Source organism: Salvia splendens, chromosome 4 (assembly GCF_004379255.2).
Source record: "Salvia splendens isolate huo1 chromosome 4, SspV2, whole genome shotgun sequence".
Taxonomy (NCBI): Eukaryota; Viridiplantae; Streptophyta; class Magnoliopsida; order Lamiales; family Lamiaceae; genus Salvia; species Salvia splendens.
In genome coordinates this window covers 29,357,446-29,374,861 of record NC_056035.1, presented here as the reverse complement: position 1 = coordinate 29,374,861, position 17,416 = coordinate 29,357,446, and the positions used below count along the sequence as shown (strand labels likewise).

At 41.4% G+C, this 17,416-nt stretch overlaps 3 protein-coding genes across 3 annotated transcripts; 1 reads left to right on the top strand and 2 right to left on the bottom strand.

The window, feature by feature from the left end:
• Position 1: 1 nt before the first annotated feature.
• On the bottom strand, positions 2-934 carry LOC121800935. The gene has a single exon (XM_042200424.1). It carries the CDS (start codon positions 932-934, stop codon positions 2-4), a length of 933 nt encoding a protein of 310 aa, XP_042056358.1.
• An 8,591-nt stretch (positions 935-9,525) lies between these two features.
• On the bottom strand, positions 9,526-9,891 carry LOC121800934. Its single transcript, XM_042200423.1, has one exon. The coding sequence runs from the start codon at positions 9,889-9,891 to the stop codon at positions 9,526-9,528; it is 366 nt and encodes a 121-aa protein (XP_042056357.1).
• A 5,424-nt stretch (positions 9,892-15,315) lies between these two features.
• LOC121800933 lies at positions 15,316-16,703 on the top strand. Its single transcript, XM_042200422.1, has 3 exons — positions 15,316-15,846; positions 15,932-15,996; positions 16,286-16,703. The coding sequence occupies exons 1-3, from the start codon at positions 15,316-15,318 to the stop codon at positions 16,701-16,703; spliced, it is 1,014 nt and encodes a 337-aa protein (XP_042056356.1).
• Positions 16,704-17,416: the final 713 nt, after the last annotated feature.

The window sequence follows — 17,416 nt, the reverse complement described above, 5'->3', positions numbered from 1 at the left end:
CCTATTTTTGCATCGCCTCGAGCTTCTCCCCAGCCTCCTTGGCCCTCTTTGAGAGCTCACTGAATTCCTTGAAGTTGAACTCCTTGAGATGCTTCTTGATTTCATTTCCACGTTCGGCGAGCACATATTGAGCCTTCCCTCGGATGTTGGAGGACCAATTATCCTCCACGAGCTTATTGAAGCCTGCATGCTTGAGCCAAAAGTTAAAGAATTTAAATGGCTTTGGGTACGAGACAATGTTACCAAAGAGTGTAGTGACGGCCGGTGAGTGGTCCGTGTACGATCCCGATGGAGAAAACTCTGTACTAGCCAAGTATCCTTTGGTGAACCAAGCGTCGTTGATCATGGCCCTATCAATCTTGCTCGATATAGCATGGTTCGTCCAAGTGTACTTGCATCCCGTAGACATGATGTCTTCCAAACCGAGCAAGGCACACGTGTCCACCATGTTCTTTATCTCATATTCGGTTGGGACGGTGCCCCCTATTCTCTCATCATCTGCGAGCACGTTGTTGAAATCCCCGCTAACAAGTGTCGGTTCATCCTGCATCACATGCTCGACTAACGAGTCCCATAGGGGACGTCCATCCGGTATAGTGTGTAAACCATAAACCAAAACAAAATGAAACGAGTTATTAGAAGTCAAGCACCTGATTTTGGCGTAGATGGCTTGTTCTTCCAGTCTGATCGGCTCGAGTTCCACTCTACTTGGATTCCAGATTAGAAGCATCCGGCTGTTTTCGATGAGCTCAAAGTTGTCCACGGCTTTCCAATCTCTGAAGTTGTTCTCGAGGAAGAAAGTGTAGTTCTCCTTTGTGAACTTCGTTTCCAAAAGACCCATGACGTCGATCTTATGTGTTCGCACAAAATCGACGACTGCAGCTTGAGTGGGGAGTTGCTGCAGTCCCCTTATGTTCCATGTGGCGACGATCATTGGGACACCCCGGGATCAGCTTCTAGTCCATCCTCCCAATGGGAGAGGGTGACATCCCTCTTCCTTGATCGGGATCGGTACTTGGATTTACGCATGCTGCCGGGTTCCCCATCTCTATCGGCACGGCTCTGTCGTGTGTCGGGTCGGCTTCGTCGGGTGCCGGTATCGGTGGGATGGGCCTCGGCCACTACTGACTCCTTCTCAGGGCCGTCGGCCTCAACAACCTGCCCCTCGGTCCCCTCACAAGTAACGACTGACGGTTCAAGGACATCCGAAGCGACCTTCGGCTGCTTCTTGTTCTTCTTTTTCCCCCCCGATGCCCTCCTTGCCGGATGAGACAGTTTGAGTTTGAAGCTCCACCGGGGCCACCACTTCCACAACCTCTGTCACGACTTCATTGCCTCTGTCCTTCGGCAATGTTTTCCGCTTGAGCCTTCTCCCGTTGGATCCTCGGGTCATGGCTACGGCTCCGATGCCGTCTGTCCGCATTAACGTATGGGGTCGGCTAGTCCAGCATTGCATTCCCGGGTAAGGCTGCCAAGATGGGTGGCAGAACGGCTGCGAGGATGTCATTCGCAAGGCTGTGATGGGCAGCTGTCGAATCTTCCTCGATCACAATCGGGTCGGTGCTGGTCCCCTCGGCCAGGGGAGCGAACTTATTCGGGGATGACAGGCTCTCAGGACCGGCAGGCCTTCCCCTCGGATCATCCCGCAATTTGTCCCTAGGCCTCACTGTTCTCATATCAATTGGGTAGACATTACCCGTTAGCTTCCAATGCTGTTGAGGACGCGTTCTGGACCTGGAGCGCTCCCGGACGCCTGTACCGGCTGCCTGCCCCGTGCCCTGATCACCGTTAACTGGGGCATTCATCCTCGGCTGCTGAGCAGGGTGCTGCGGTCTGTTCGGTTGCTGCAGTGGGAACCTTGGGCCGTTGCCCTCCCCTCCTCGGCTCCTCAGTCGTTGAAAGGGTACGAATCTCTGCGCCTGGTCCCCTGGCTCCTGTCTGCCCCGACATTCATCCGAAAAATGTTCGTAAGTTTTGCATGCTTTGCAAAATTTCGGGATGAACTCGTACTCAATTTTCTGCTCCACATAATCACCTCTTGGAAGCCGAATTGTAAGGGACTCCTTCGGTCATTTTGCTGTATCGATGATTACTTGGATGTGAGGGCCATCCAAAGTCTCGCGCCTCAAGGTGCTGAAATCGGTAGAGAGCGGGGTCCCTATGCATGAGGCAATCTTGCTCAACGCCGTAAGGTTCCAAAGTTCCAGGGACAAGTCCACCAGACTCAGCCAGATTGGAACCATGACTTCGGGTTCCCTGTCCGGATCAAACTTCTTCGGCAAAGGTTGAAGCACCAAGGGTATCCCGAAAATGTCAAACGGACCTTGCTGGCGGATCTTTTCCATCGCTTCCAAACTGGAAGCAGAGCCACCCCTTCCGGTGAAAGGTAACTCGTGATTTGCACTTCCATCGCCTCATTAGGTCGAATATGGCCTCCTTGCCGGGGAACCTACCAGCGAACCTGCCAATTAAACATGAGCCCCATCCGTGAAGGACGGGGGTGACATCAGGTTCGTCAAGAATGAGGAGGTCAGAATTAATCATTTCATAATTGATAAGGGTTAGATCCTCTTTTTGGAATCCCGGGTCCACGTCGAACTGAGCGGCCCTCTTGAGCCATGCTTGATAAGCCGGGAGCACTTCAACGAAACTCTCGCCACCCGCTGTTGTCTCCCCCTCCTGGACATGTGCTTCGTCGGGAGTTTTTAGCGGCTTGTCCGGTGTCTCTGGTATGCAGTCCACTTCATCATGGTCGCTGATGTCGTCCGTCCCGCCTTTGTTCGTATGGAGGTAGTCGGTGTATTGTTGTCACATAGCCGCTTTAATCACTTCATCGTTCTCCTTCTTCTTGTTTTTCTTGGAGACGATCTCGCTCCAGCTCTTGTCCTGCGGGGCCATAGAAGAAGTAAAGTGAAACAAAGGATAATCGAAAAAGTAAAGGGAACTTCCTGGGTAGCCGTGAATTGGCTAAGCGTAGGACATCGGTTGACTGGAGACCGCCTTGCGTGTCTGGCCGAGGGGGACGGCCAAGGATGGGCGCTCACCAGGTGGCGGTGACTCGGTATGGTGTGCGCAGAAGTTGGCCGAGATCTGGCTGACGTGGCGACCAGACACGACCGACGTGGATGATGACAGAGATGATGTGGCGGCTGAATCACGTCCGATGTGGATGCTGAGTCAGGACCAACGTGGGGGATGAGTCATGCTGACGTGTGTGCTGAGTCACGTCCGACGTGGATAATGAGTCACGGCAGATGTGGCTGCTGAGTCACGTCCCGCTCGGATGATGACACTTGGTGATGTGGATGATGAGTCCCGGTTTACGTGGCTGCTGGGTAGGTGACCACGTGGTTCCAGGTGGCGGCTCCTTGATTACCACTGTGTCCTAGCCGCCAAGAGAAAAAGATGCACCCAAGTTCGAGGGACCTCTGCCTTGGTAAAGGCAATGCGGCCGCCTCAACAAACCCAATGCAGCCTCTTCCAGAATCCAAGGAATCCACCTGTAATTGATTCACGTGATCACTCTAGTTCTAAGGAAACAGCCTCCTTGCAAGCTAGTGCCTCTTCAAACTCCTCCAACCTAGCCGCCCAAGTGTGACTGTTCTGCAAATTCCTATGCAGCCGCCCAATTTAATTATATCCAACTTCCAAGTAAACGGCTCTTGCACCTCCCAAGGTTCCAGTCGCCTTCTTGGAGAAAGGACTTAGCAATTCCAAGGAATCCTCTACCTCCCCAAGACAACTCTTCTAAAACTCGAGGAAGCAGCCGCCCAATTCAAAATTCAAATTTGATTTGTTGAGGAGTTGAGGGGTTGACGATGGTAGAAGCCTGAGAAGATGACGAGGCAGTCGCCGGCGCCTCGCCGGAAGATCTTTTTCTTTCTTAAATCTTCATGAAATTCTACTAATCCACAAGGGATTGTAATGGATAATTCTCAACACTAAAGAAAAACAAATCGAAAACACAACACCTCCTAAAACACTTAGGCACAAAAAGGATTCAAAACAGTAACTCAACGGAACAGTAATTCACACAGATTTAACACACGATGAATAAAGATGAGGAACAGGGAACTTATCGAGTGTTTTATCCAACAACCTAGCAGCCCTCCCCGGTGGGATTCGATGGTCGTTGCTGTGTACGCCGGAAAACCTCCAAGAACTTACTTCCAGTTACTGCCGGTACTTCTCAACTCCTCTAACTCCTCGAAAAAGAAGACACTTCCACTGCTTGAAATGATGGGCAAAGAGAGCACAACGGCTGGAAAGAGTGTTTAATAGATGAGAAGTAAGAAGTTTAATGGTGAAATCACCAAAAACTTCTCGCCGGAATTTCTCCCGGAACTGGAAAACTTCACCACCACCGTAAGAATCACAACCACCGGATAAAAAGATATTCAAAGGAAGGTTATCAGGTGGATGAAGAGATTTAACGAAATGGGTTTGGGATAGGGTCGCCGGAAATGGGGATGAACTCCCGCCGGAGCTACTGCTGGAACTTCAAACCTCCGCCACCGCCGAAAAAAACACCCTCCACCGTTTGACATGATAATCAAAGGGAAGCTCTCAGTAAGGGGAAGTGTTTAATCGGAGTGGAATGGGGAAAAAGGCGTCTGAAAGCGAAGAAAAGCGAGAGAGAGAGTGAGGAGCTAGGAAATTTCTAGAGAGAAGGAGGAGAAAAATCCTAGTGAGAGAAATTCTCAAACCACACTACTACTGAGAGCTCTAACATGCTTCTTATCCTTTCGTGGGTATCGGGGTATAAGGCGTGACCATCGAGCAAGGTCCGGAGGGCGCATCTCCTCTTTTTTTTTTGTATTATCGATATTCAAATTGTAATAACATAGGACTTTGCAAATTCTATTTGAACTTTGTGTTAAAAGAACTCATAGATTTTTATACCGCATTTAGCAAAAACTATTAAACGTCTTCTTTATGATTATCGAGATCGCACACGTTTTAAAACCCGAACAAACGAGAAAAACAACTAATGCAATGCGATATTTGATTGACTATCGCTCAAAAAAGACAGGTGTTACAATCTTAACCCGAAGTTTTAAATAAGCACAAATTCAAAATACTTTAAATTTAAATAAATACTCCCTTCGTCTGATGATAAGAGCCACATTTTGCCATTTCAGTCAGGCCTCTAATAAGAGTCACATTTCACTTTTACCATAAATGGTAATTAGGTCTCATATTCCATTAACTTATTTCACTCACATTCTATTATAAAACTAATATATAAAAAAGTGAACCTCATATAGTCATATTCCATTAACTTTTCCAACCCACATTTCTTTACATTTCTTTATTTTTAATTTTAAACTACTTTCTAAAAGTTTTAGAGAAAGAAAGAGAAAGATGATCTGACATAAAATGATTGAAAAAGTGAAGTGAAAAATATCATTTTAGGTACTCAAATTATAAGAAAAATATCATATTCAGTACTCCCTCCGTCTCATTCAAGATGTTCACCTTTCATTTTTAGTTTGTTCCATTCAAGATGTCTACTTACTATATTTGGAATTAAATCTCTATCTCTCATCTCTCCACATTAAAATATTCAATTATTTTTTACACTCTACTTTATCACAACCAACTATTCCACCTAAAACTCTGCGCCCCTCAAGAATGTGGCCATCTTGAGTGAGACGGAGGGAGTACTGGAGAGTGATAAAGAAAATATCAAATCTAGTACCTATATATGAAAGTCTAAAAATACCCTTCATACCTTATGGGGCATTTTTGGGTCAAAATTGTGATGAATAGTGAAAAAAGTACCATGAATGTGATTAGACCGTAGTCCAAGGACTATTTTTAAAGTTTAGGGACCGTTTTCATGTGAAACGCATAGTTCATAGACCATTTGCGTAGTTCACTTTTTATTATAAAACTAATATATAAAAGTATGACCCACAATCCACTATCTTTTTTCACCAACTTTCTTTTATACTCCCTCCGTTACCAAAGAATATGCACTTTGGGTTCAGCACAGGCTTTAATGCAAAGTTGGTAAAGTTAGAGAGAGGTAGAGAGAAAAAGTAAGTAAAGTATTGTTAGTGGAGAATGAGTCTCACCTTAATAGAGGGAAAAGTGTTTCCAAAATTAGAAAGTGCATATTCTTGTGGAACGGACTAAAAAGGAAAGAGTGCAAGTTCTTACGGGACGGAGGAAGTATTTCTTAAAATTTGTATTAAATCCAAATGGTACTCTAAAATGGGGTGGAGGGAGCAATAGTGTACCAGTCATCAGTGAATAAAACACTAAGAGCATCCACATTGGCAGCGAGCGGACCGGCTAGTCGATTCTCGGCACTGGCCGGTCCGCTCGCCGAACCATTGCAGCCGGCGAGCGGAAAATCGGCGAGCGCACGCCGATTTTCGGGCGCTCGCCGATCGGCTGGCCGCCATTGCAGGCTCCCGATCGGCGAGCGATCGACCAACCGATTTTTTATTTTTTATTTTATTTAATTTTCGAAACACTATATATTCGCGATTTGCACGTATCTGTGTCGTAAATTTAATTCCGTATTTTGTGTGATTGTTAATTATTTATTTTTTATAATTTTGTTTATTGTGACTAACCTATTACTTGTCCAGTTGCTTATCCTGATGATGTGACATAAGGAGTTGTGGCTACCCTATGGCTTGTCCAGAATCATTGGAGATGCTCTAATCATTAGAACATGCTCCAGCATACGTAGATTAAGACAAATCGGACTGCCGACATAATAACAAATAATCTCTGCTAAATGAGAATAAAATAAGTAGTCAGCACAGGAGAGACAAACACACCTCGTGACTAGCACATGATACAATAGGTGCATCCCATCCCATGTTCTCAACGCTCAAGTAGTTTTCTATTTCTTATAATCTAGGAATAAGTTTTCTAGTAGTACTACTTTTTTTTATATTTTTACGTCTGTTGTGATCTTTTATATTTGTCCACCTCCAAAAAAAATTAAATTACTTCATTTTTTCACTCATTTTTTAAAAAGGTTATGACAAATACTCTCTCCATTCCATAATAAGATTTATTGTGGACACGAGTTTTAAGAAATACTCCATCCGTCCCCGATTAATTGTTACTCTTTAACCGGACACGGATTTTAAGAAATATAAAGAAAAGTTGGTTGAAAAAGTTAGTGGAATGTGAGACCCATTTTTTTATATTGGTTTTATAATAAAATGTGAGTGAAGTGAGTTAGTGAAATGTGAGACCTACTTACCATTTATGATAAAAATGAAGTGTGACGATTATTGATTGATGAACCGAAATGGAAAAGAGTGACAATTAATCGGAAACGGAGGGAGCATATAAAGAATTGTAGGTTGGAAAAGTTAATTAGTGGAATGTGAGACCCACTTTTTTTATTGGTTTTATAATAAATGTGATTGAAGTGAGTTAGTAGAATATGAGACCTACGTACTTACCATTTATGGTAAAAATAAAGTGTGATTCTTATTATGGAATAGACTAAAATGACAAAGTGTGACTTTTATTGTGAGACAGAGAGTAGTTAAAATGTATAAATAAGAAAGTAAAGGCGATAATAATTAAGGAGAAGAGTTGGTAATCATAAAATGGCCTCATGTCCTATATAAGAAATCGTAACATAATTTTGTATTTAATGAACTGCCTTACGTTGAAAAGGGTTGTGACTTGAATCTAAAATTATATACCAGTGAGTACAATGGCGTATTTGATTAGTAATTATAATTATATGTTATAATTTTTTTAAAAACTAACTTCAAATTCAATATAAGAGCGTCCCACCCCTTGGAATACTAGTTTTGAAACTCATGTAGATCCAAACCCCTCACACACAAAATAAATAACCTTGCTGATTGTAATAAGAATGCATGCAAAATTTCATTTGCATTATTCTCCCTTGATTAAGGGTGTTTAACTCATTACAATCAAGAACTCATTAAGGCCTCATGTAAATATATTTAGGCTCGTTTGCAATATAGTTAACATTACTTAATAAGTTAGAAGTCATGTTAAATTATTTAATTTTAGATGCCTAGATTATCATCGGTTATTATTTGGTACATTAGATCAATGGCAATTATGCAAATATTTAATTTGTTGTTTGGTATATAATTTCCATTTATGTTTAAATCGTGAGTGGACAATATTATTCTATTTAATTACAAAATTAGTAACACATAAAAGAACATAAGACGAGCGCAATTTAAAGAGAAATTTATTCCACGTAAAGTATTCGACCAATGCATAAAGAATGACGGTCACAAATTTATCTCTCCAAGATGATATTCCCATTGGAGAGTCCAACAAATAAAAGAAGATTAGGAAAGAAAAGCAACCACAAATACCATTATGTCAATTAATTCATGAGTATAATACTCATTAGTTAAGCATCAGAATTTGCCTAACTAATTTAACAACTTGAAATACTACTGCCCCAGTTTGATGCGTACACTTATTTTCAAGGTATTCAATTAAGTGGGTGTAAATAAGTAATCCAACTAAATTATCTTATTTTGATTTTTATTTTGGATAAATATATTTACCTCCTTGGCTGATTCAATGATTTTATCAAACTATAGAAAAGAGTGCAGAAATAACACAGATTTATGACTAATTTATTTTGTAAACCAAATAATAAGTAGAGTTATCTAAATAGGGTGTATTATTATAGTAATAAAACATAGCTGCCAAACATAAATTTTGAAGTTTAAATTATAATAATAATAATAATAATAATAATAATAATAATAATAATAATAATAATAATAATAATAATAATAATAATAATAATAATAATAATAATAATAATAATAATAATAATAATAATAATAATAATAATAATAATAAAAAGTGAGATAAATATCTAAGAGTTCATGTGGGTTGGATGAATTATGAATGTGGGCCACAGCGATTAATTTCGTGAGCGCCAGTTCTACTACTCTTCTTTACAGATCATTAATATCTGTAAAATAATACACTTAAAATAATTAATTTTTAATAAAATAAAACAAATCATTTAGTTTGGAATTTCTCAAACTATAAGATATGGTAAATCAATTTCTTTCACCATAATCTTTTCGAGAAGATTATGTAAATAAATATCTTCGGTAAATCAATTTCTTTCACCATAATCTTTTCAAAAAGATTATGTAAACAAATATCTTAACACTAATTAATAAGTAACAATCAGTAATATATTTCCGATATGAAATAAGAAGCGAGAATAAAATTAATGTGCTGAGATAAATTAACATTGAGGAGTTTGAAGATTAATAAAAAAAATTATATACAGTATATGTAAAGTTAGAGAAGCAGAGGTAACAGAAGTAACCATGGAACAAAATCAATATTCTTAAATCTGAATAAAATTGGATATAGAAAACTAAAAACCTATCACTAAAAATCAATGAATACTCAATTCTAAAAATATGAAAACATATATTTCTGATCTCTCACAATTGAACGAATTTCCCTAAAATATGCCATGAATCAATGTCAATAAAGAAAAAAAGAGAGAGAAAAAAAACCCTAATCGACCTCTTCCTCTTCGTCGTCCTCCTCCTTGTACAGGACCAGATGCGTCTGCGTCCTCGTCATATCCCCCTGCGCCGCGGAGGCGGCGGCAAAGGAGGGCGAATTCTGGCACGGAGAGGCGGCGCCGGTGATCGGAGAGGAGAGATTCATGAGCGCCAAGCAGCCCTCGCTCCACGTCCTCCGAATCGGATAGGAGATCGAGTTGTGGCGAGAGGCATGGCTGCAGTGGCCGCGCTCCTTGTGGAGGGCGCACTTGCAGTTCTTATGGTACGGCCGCCGCTCAATGTTCATGTCCCTGCCGGAGATGCATCCCTCGAATATTCCGCGGTGGAAACCGTCGCCGGCCGCGCCCGCCGACATAGCGAGATTTCAGATCTGCGTGAGTCAGAGAGGATTTAATGGCGTGGGATGAATGAGGAATATTAGTGGTTGTTTATAAATTAGTAAGAGAGTGGTTAGCGGCGGAAGCAGGGGATTTTGTAGCTAATTACAGTAATTAATTAAACCGACCTTGATGCCTAATTTATTTATTTTTTCTGTGGGGCCCATCGCCAACAATCCTGGCTCATGTGCTTTGCATCCACGCATTTAATTTAATTTAATTTAATTTGGGATTTCTTGTAAATAAGGAACATTTGAAGTAAAACAAACAATTTTCATTTTATGGTGCTGTTAACTTCAAATCAAGATTAAAACTATTGATTAAACTAGTAATGATTTAAATCCTTTGATTAGTAGTTCTATCCATTTGAGGCAGCGCGGGGGATTAAACTAGTAATGATTTAAATCCTTTGATTAGTAGTTCTATCCATTTGAGGCAGCGCGGGGATAGTCACTATGTCTGCCGGTGGATATCCTTGGTAATTAAAAAAGGGATAGTCACTGTGTCTGCCGGTGGATATCCTTGGTAATTAAAAAAAATTAAAATTAGTAATGATTTAAGGGATATTGGTGTCTAAAACTATCAACTTTGGTAAAATTTTGGTATTTCGCATGTACTTTGAAATTGGTCTAAAAAATTACAAACTTTAAATTTTGTTTGTTATTTTCCATGACATGTCAATCACCATAACCAACCAACTTCCGTGCATATTTTATCCTACTTGGCACTACTAAATCAACGTGATTTTATACATAGCAGTTTATCCTACTTGTCAGAACATAAAAAGTAATCCAAAATATCATAAACATTTTACGATTGCCCACGTATAATAAGATTTTTTCCGAAAATATCTTATTTGGGCTGCCATGAGAAATAACAAACAAAATGTAAAGTTTGTGTTTTTTAAGACCAATTTCAAAGTTCGCAGGAAATACCAAAATTTGAGTAAAGTTCATGGTTTTAGGGACCAATATCCCATGATTTAAAGATAGAAAGATTAACAATATTGATTCATCTATTATTTCAACTACACAAATGGTCCTTGGTCCATGTACTATGGGTTTATTTCACCAGCAGTCCTTGAATTTTACCAATTTTGATGGTCGAAAAATAAGCTGAAAATCGATAAAAAAATAATCAGTAAAAACGGTCATACAGATTGAATTATCGATTTAGAACAATAGTACGGAGAAAAATATCACCCATGATCTCTAGATTTTGCTATAATCACGTCGAATATACTTTATCACTATTATTCATGGTGATTTTTGGGCGATAATACCCTCCCAAACAATTTTATAGTTGAAGGGCGATTTTGTCCATTCATAAAAATAGTATATCAGGGTATTGGGTATGATATTTTTCTATCTCTCTAGTATTTTGTCCATTCATAATTATACCCAGGTATCCCATTTTTCTGAATGGACAAAATTTCCCTTCAGCTATAAAATTTATTCGGAGGGTATTTTCGCCAAAAATCATCATGAATAGTGAAAAGTACATCCGGCATGATGATAGCACAATCCAGGGATCATGGGTGATATTTTTAAAATCTAGGGACTGTTGGTGAAATAAATCCATTTTATAAATGAGATTAAAAATTCAAAAGAAAAACTCTATCTGTCCCATAAGAGCATCCGCAACGGTGGCGCTGCTCGCCACCGCCGTCCGAGCCGCTGGCACGGACGCCACCCGCCGCCGCTGCGCTCGCGCCGCTGGCACGGCGCTGCTCGATGCATCGAGCAGCGCCGTGCCAGCGAGCAGCTGACGTGGCGCGCCCTCATTCGTCAACGGCATAGCCGTTGGGTTTAAATAATTTTTTTTTAAATCGGTTTTTAATTAAAAAAAACCGATAAAAAAATTTCACTTCCCAAAAAATTATATCCGTTTATAACCGTTTTTTCCCACATTTTAATTTTTTTTTTAATTTTTTTTACCCCAAAATACACACTTTCATCTATAAATACCCCCAATTTCACTCCCAAAAATTCACATCAAACTACACAATTCTCATCATCATTCTCTCATCTCTATTCTCATCTTCAATCTCTCATATCCATTTTCATCTTCATTCTCTCATACCCTACAACATCACTATGTCCGGCCAAGGCGATAACCCTACGGGCTCCCACGGTTGGAACCCCGAATGATTCGGTTCACAACCGTTTCCTAGTCCGGAAACGGAATATTCGGCCCCTCCTCAAACCCAAGATTCGGCCGTTCCGGGTGGCTACCGTCCATACCCAATCGACGACCAAGGTGCCTCCGAAGGACGATACGGGTGGACACCGGAGCCTAGGCCGACCGCCCCCTCCCAACCTCCGCAAGCTCCTACTCGCGGCAGCGGTGTCCGCACACCGTACACGCCGGCGGAGATGGATAAATTGTTCAAGGCGTACTTCGAAATCTCCGAAGATGCGGCGGTTGGCACGAACCAATCGGGCGATCACTTTTGGTGGCGCGTACCTCGCCGGTACAATGCAAACCGGCCGCCGGGAACGATCGAGCGCAACGAGAGTATGGTGCGCAACTGCATCGGCCGAGCCAACGACGAAATTGGCAAGTTCAATGGCTATTTCCTCCAGTGAGTCGCGGAATGCCGGGAGCGGCCGGAGCGAGGTCGACATCATCACTGCGGCGCTGAGCACATACCAATCCATGAACGGTAAGTCGTTCAAGTACCTCAACGTTTGGCAGGAAACGCGGTTCCACCCGAGGTATCTGGGAGGCGTAACATCCCCCTCTAGCGGCTCCTCCAAACAGTCAAGGTCGGTATCCCTATCCGACTCCGGCTCCGAAGAAGTGGCTAGCCAACTCGCCGGAGCTAACTTGGGTAGCCCCGACGCCGGACCAAGCGGTTCCCAACGCCGACCGCAAGGAAGGAAGAAGGCGGAGGCCGAGCGCCGGCGCTCCGCGACTCCATCGGCCCCCGCCCCTGAACCCGCACCCTATGTTCCACCTCCACCCCCGAACAACTCGTTGTGGGCCCTTTTGGCCCAACTCAATATGGCCGATAGGTCAACTATGACCCCCACGCAACTTCAAACGCACGAGGGCATGATAGTAGGTCTCCAAAAACAATTGGGGTTGTTGCCGCCGGATGAGTAGTTTTCCTCCGGTAATATTAGCCAATAATTATGTAATTTTTAATTTTAGTATTTTAATTATGTAATTTTTAATTTTTAGGATTTTAATTATGTCTTTTTTATTTTATTTGTATTTTGTAATATTTATTGTGATTTTTTAATGAATTTTAGTATTATGGAAATGTTTATGTTTAATTGAATATTAAATTAATTGTGCTCGTTCTTGCGGAAGAGCACAGTTGTGGGTGTTGTGCTCTTGCCAGAGAGCAGGCATGAATAGTACCGCCCGGGCCCACAACCGTGCCGCTGGCAAGAGCACGGTTGTGGATGCTCTAATAGATGACACACTTGGGTAATGACACGAGATTTTAGGAGATGTTGTTTTGTGTGTTAAATGGAGAGATAAAATAGTATATTTATATTAATATGAGAGAAAAAATTTTCAAAAAAAAAGAATATGACATCTTTTGTGAGACAAACAAAAAATGGGGTAATTACACTATACATACAAAATGTTTCTTCAATGTTTTAAATTAGTACAAAAAGTTTTAAGTTAGCATATATCATACAAAAAGTTTGATTAGTGTTTCAAATTAGTACATTCCGTCAAATAAGACTAACATCGTTAAGTTTTTTTTTTCATACTTCACTCAACTCCAGTCCACCGCTAATAAATTTATAATATACGGCAACATCATGGAGAAGCTAACGAATATAAAAATTGAACGGGAAAAGGAAATCCATCAACAAACAAGTAAACTAAAGAATAAAGATTAGCTCCACATGAGAAAGAGAAGGAATCGATGATTGTATTTCCGGCAGCTCACTATCATCATCGGGCTCAAATTTCATGCTTTTAATCCGTTGCTACACTCTCAGCCTCCACAACTTCAGTGAAGGAAACAAGTCCAGAGCCTTTGTCCTAGCGGCAAGGAGCTTAGAGATTATTGCATGAGGTGCCGAGTTCGAGCCCTCTTGACATCAGTTGTAATTTCCTCCTATCTATAGTATAGGAGTTTATTTATAATTTCCCCCTTATATAGGAGTTAATTTAAAAAAAAAAAAAACTTCAGTGAAGGAAACAAATAATTAATCATCTTCAAGCAATCATTAAAAACGGGAGAAATGTAGCAAGTAGTGATCTAACTTCTTAATTCTTCCATAAGAAGAAAAATTTTATTGCGCCGGCTTTGAACGTTGTCTTGGATCTCCTGCAGCTGCATCTGAACAAAATCCTTAACAGTCTCTGGCCCTTCTATAATGCAAAAATTGCTGCACACAAATAATCAATGTCATTTACACGACAGGACAACTAATTAAGCATGAAACACTAAGGGCACGTTCAGGTTATTAGAAATAGGCAGATTATGGCCCATTTCTTATGCGGTTCTGGCGTTCAACTTCATTGTTTCATTACTTGAAAGCCCAAGGAATTGCCCTAGGCCCGTACTGTTCTTTAATGAAATGGGCAAAATAAAATATTTGGTTGGGGCTGGTATATGAAACTGGATGCGGGACGGAAAGTAAAATTTGATGGGAAAATGTCCCATTTACCCCTGCCAATTTCGTTCCCTCCTTCCATCTCTCATTTCCCAAATCAAATTAGGGCTTCTCGTGGAAAAGATCATTGTCGCCTCTGAGGGGAGAACACAATAGCTGAGTGTGTGAAACTGGAAGAAGCCGACGAGGTTGCATCAAAGGTACAATCCGGAGTTTCTTCAATCGTCGCTGACGGCGTTCCACAAGATCCGCAGACGTGCTTACCATTTGGCCAGGGTTCCTCCGTCGATTGTAGGTATTTTCACCGAATTATTTTGGCTTATCCCGATTTAACAGCTTTCCATTCATTTTTCTTAAACTCCTACGATTTTGCATTGCTAAATCGTTCCACTAATTCTTCCATTTTCAATGGGTAACGCATGTTTGTGTAGCTCTGGAGTCTTAAAAATACTTATCCAACAGGAGGTAATACAGCTTATCACTGCTATTATATTTCGAAATTTACTTGGAATTTAATTTCGTGCCAACATCAAGGTATAGATCTGTAGAATTTTATCAATGGCTGAGTAAGATGATATGCAACTTTCTGTATATATGTGTGATATTTGAAAGAATGGCTGTATAGATTTCCCACTAATCCTCTACTGTGTCATGGTTATGCTTTGGATTGTCCTTTTGTTTGGTAAATATCACTTCTTTTGTTTGTTCCTCTATAAAATACCCTGTTGCTTAGTCTTCATCTTAAGTAGTTGTGACAGATATGCTAGCCGTGTAAGGTTCCCAAATTCGTTCCCCATCTAACGCCATATACAGACAATGGCTCCTGATACATCAAACTATGCCCAACTGTCTATGATGCTGGAAGACCTAATGGTCATGTATCGAGTAGAGGCGACTATTCTCATTCGTAGATATAGGCGTGCCCGCACGGAACGCAAGAAACGGCAACTCCTTGACCATGCTCGACGTTTTAGCGTCATTAGAAAAGTACCAGAACAATTGAAATGGATGGACCGCTTGATTAATCTCACAAACGCAGACTGCATTTCCAACCTTAGAATGGATTGTCATACTTTTGGAAAGTTATGCCGAATTCTTAAAGATCGTGGAGGTCTGACCGTTGGTAAGTGTTTGGGGATTGAAGAGCAGGTTGCTATATTTGTTGGGACGCTTGCGCAACATAAAAAAAACAGGGTTGTTGGTTTTGAATTCTGGCGATCGGGTGGGACTGTCTCTTATTATGTGAACAAGGTCCTGGGTGCTGTTCTAAGTCTTCACTCTGTTCTTCTCAATAAGCCCACGCCTGTCCCTGACGATTGTACAGACCATCGGTGGCGGTGGTTTAAGGTCAGAAATTCACTTCTCCAAAATGCTCAAGTGTGTGTAAAATGATAATTGTTGTGCCTAACAGTTTGCCATCATTTTTATGCAGGGCTGCTTGGGGGCACTCGATGGAACACACATTAATGTCCTTGTTAGTGGGGCTGATAAACCTACGTATCGAACATGAAAAGGGCAAATCGCTACGAACACCTTGGCTGTTTGTGACAAACATATGCAGTTCGTGTACCTACAGCCAGGATAGGAGGGGTCAGCCAGTGATTCTCGAGTTCTGAGGGATGCGGTTTCTCGGTCCACCGGCCTCAAAGTGCCACAAGGTTGTTAACTGAAACTGTTTGCGGTCTGTTACGCTGAAGGTGTTAGCGTATGTATGAAAACAATCCCTAATTATTCATGAATTACGTGCATGATCTTATTACTTGTGCGACAATGCATACGCTAACAGTAATGGCTTCTTGACTCCGTACAAAGGTGTTAGATATCACCTGAAGGAGTGGGGCCCTGGAACAACAGCTCCTCAAAACCCGAAAGAAATATTCAACATGCGTCACACAAAGGCCAGAAATGTTATAGAACGTGCTTTTGCAGTCTTGAAAATGTGGTGGGGCATCCTTCGAAGTGCTTCGTTCTACCCTATCCAGACCCAGATCTATTTGATAATGGCTTGTTTCCTTCTACATAACTTCATAAGATGTGAAATGGTAATAGACCCAGTTGAGATTGAACTAGATGGGGCCGTAGGTCCTCAAACCCCTACCGAAGAAGAGTATGTGGGCATAGATTTTGTAGACTGTGTTGAGCCTACTCAAGAGTGGACGCAGACACGGGACAATTTGGCCCTCAACATGTGGAACAACCGTTAGGCTGGATTTGTGTATAAGAACTCTATGTGGAGTCTTTTTGCATATCACTATAACTTCCAAATTATGAAGCACATTTTGCTTTTGAAATGTATCTTATTGTATTGTGCTGTTTAGTGGTATATTATAATGAGTGGATTTTTTGTTTTCTCCACAAGCAAAATGCAGCATCGTATGCCTCTCCCATTTAAACATGCATCTTCTCATGGGCTTCATGGGGTTGTACTGGTTTTGTTTGGGTTGTTGATAGGAAAGCTCCTCTAAGAGGGAGTCCAGTTGCCTACTAAACTTTGTGATTTTTTTGGGCTTGTAGTTAAGTTGGGCGCTCGCACCGGATGTGCGCAAACCTTCGCAATGTTAACTCGTACTATGTATGCCATATTATGAGATATGGATGCGGTGTTAAGGATGAAATTTTAAGAACACCAGTTCGTTGTTTTAAAATTGCATTTGCATCATCATCATGCACAATGAAATATTTATTCAAATATATGGCCAGTCCCCATTATTGAATAAATGCTTAACCCAAATGTAGTAATACAACTTGGAATGTTTGACAAGCCAATATGATCACCGCACGCCAGTTCATGTGGATCCAACTCACCCATTGCTTGGTGGCCTAACTTGGGCAAGTGAGTCCAATTGTGCACAGGTAAGAGTGTTGCTAGCTCCACATTAATCAGCCGTGTAGTGCAAGTGGTTGTGGACTATGCCAT

What these genes read in the sequence shown, in the direction of transcription:
- LOC121800933 (XM_042200422.1), top strand. Translation starts at nt 15,316, where the DNA reads ATGGCTCCTGATACATCAAACTATGCCCAACTGTCTATGATGCTGGAA. An exon ending in ATCGGTGGCGGTGGTTTAAG is followed by an intron (nt 15,847 to 15,931) that starts GTCAGAAATTCA and finishes ATTTTTATGCAG; the next exon opens with GGCTGCTTGGGGGCACTCGA. An exon ending in AGTGGGGCTGATAAACCTAC is followed by an intron (nt 15,997 to 16,285) that starts GTATCGAACATG and finishes ATACGCTAACAG; the next exon opens with TAATGGCTTCTTGACTCCGT.
- LOC121800934 (XM_042200423.1), bottom strand. Translation starts at nt 9,891, where the DNA reads ATGTCGGCGGGCGCGGCCGGCGACGGTTTCCACCGCGGAATATTCGAG.
- LOC121800935 (XM_042200424.1), bottom strand. Translation starts at nt 934, where the DNA reads ATGATCGTCGCCACATGGAACATAAGGGGACTGCAGCAACTCCCCACT.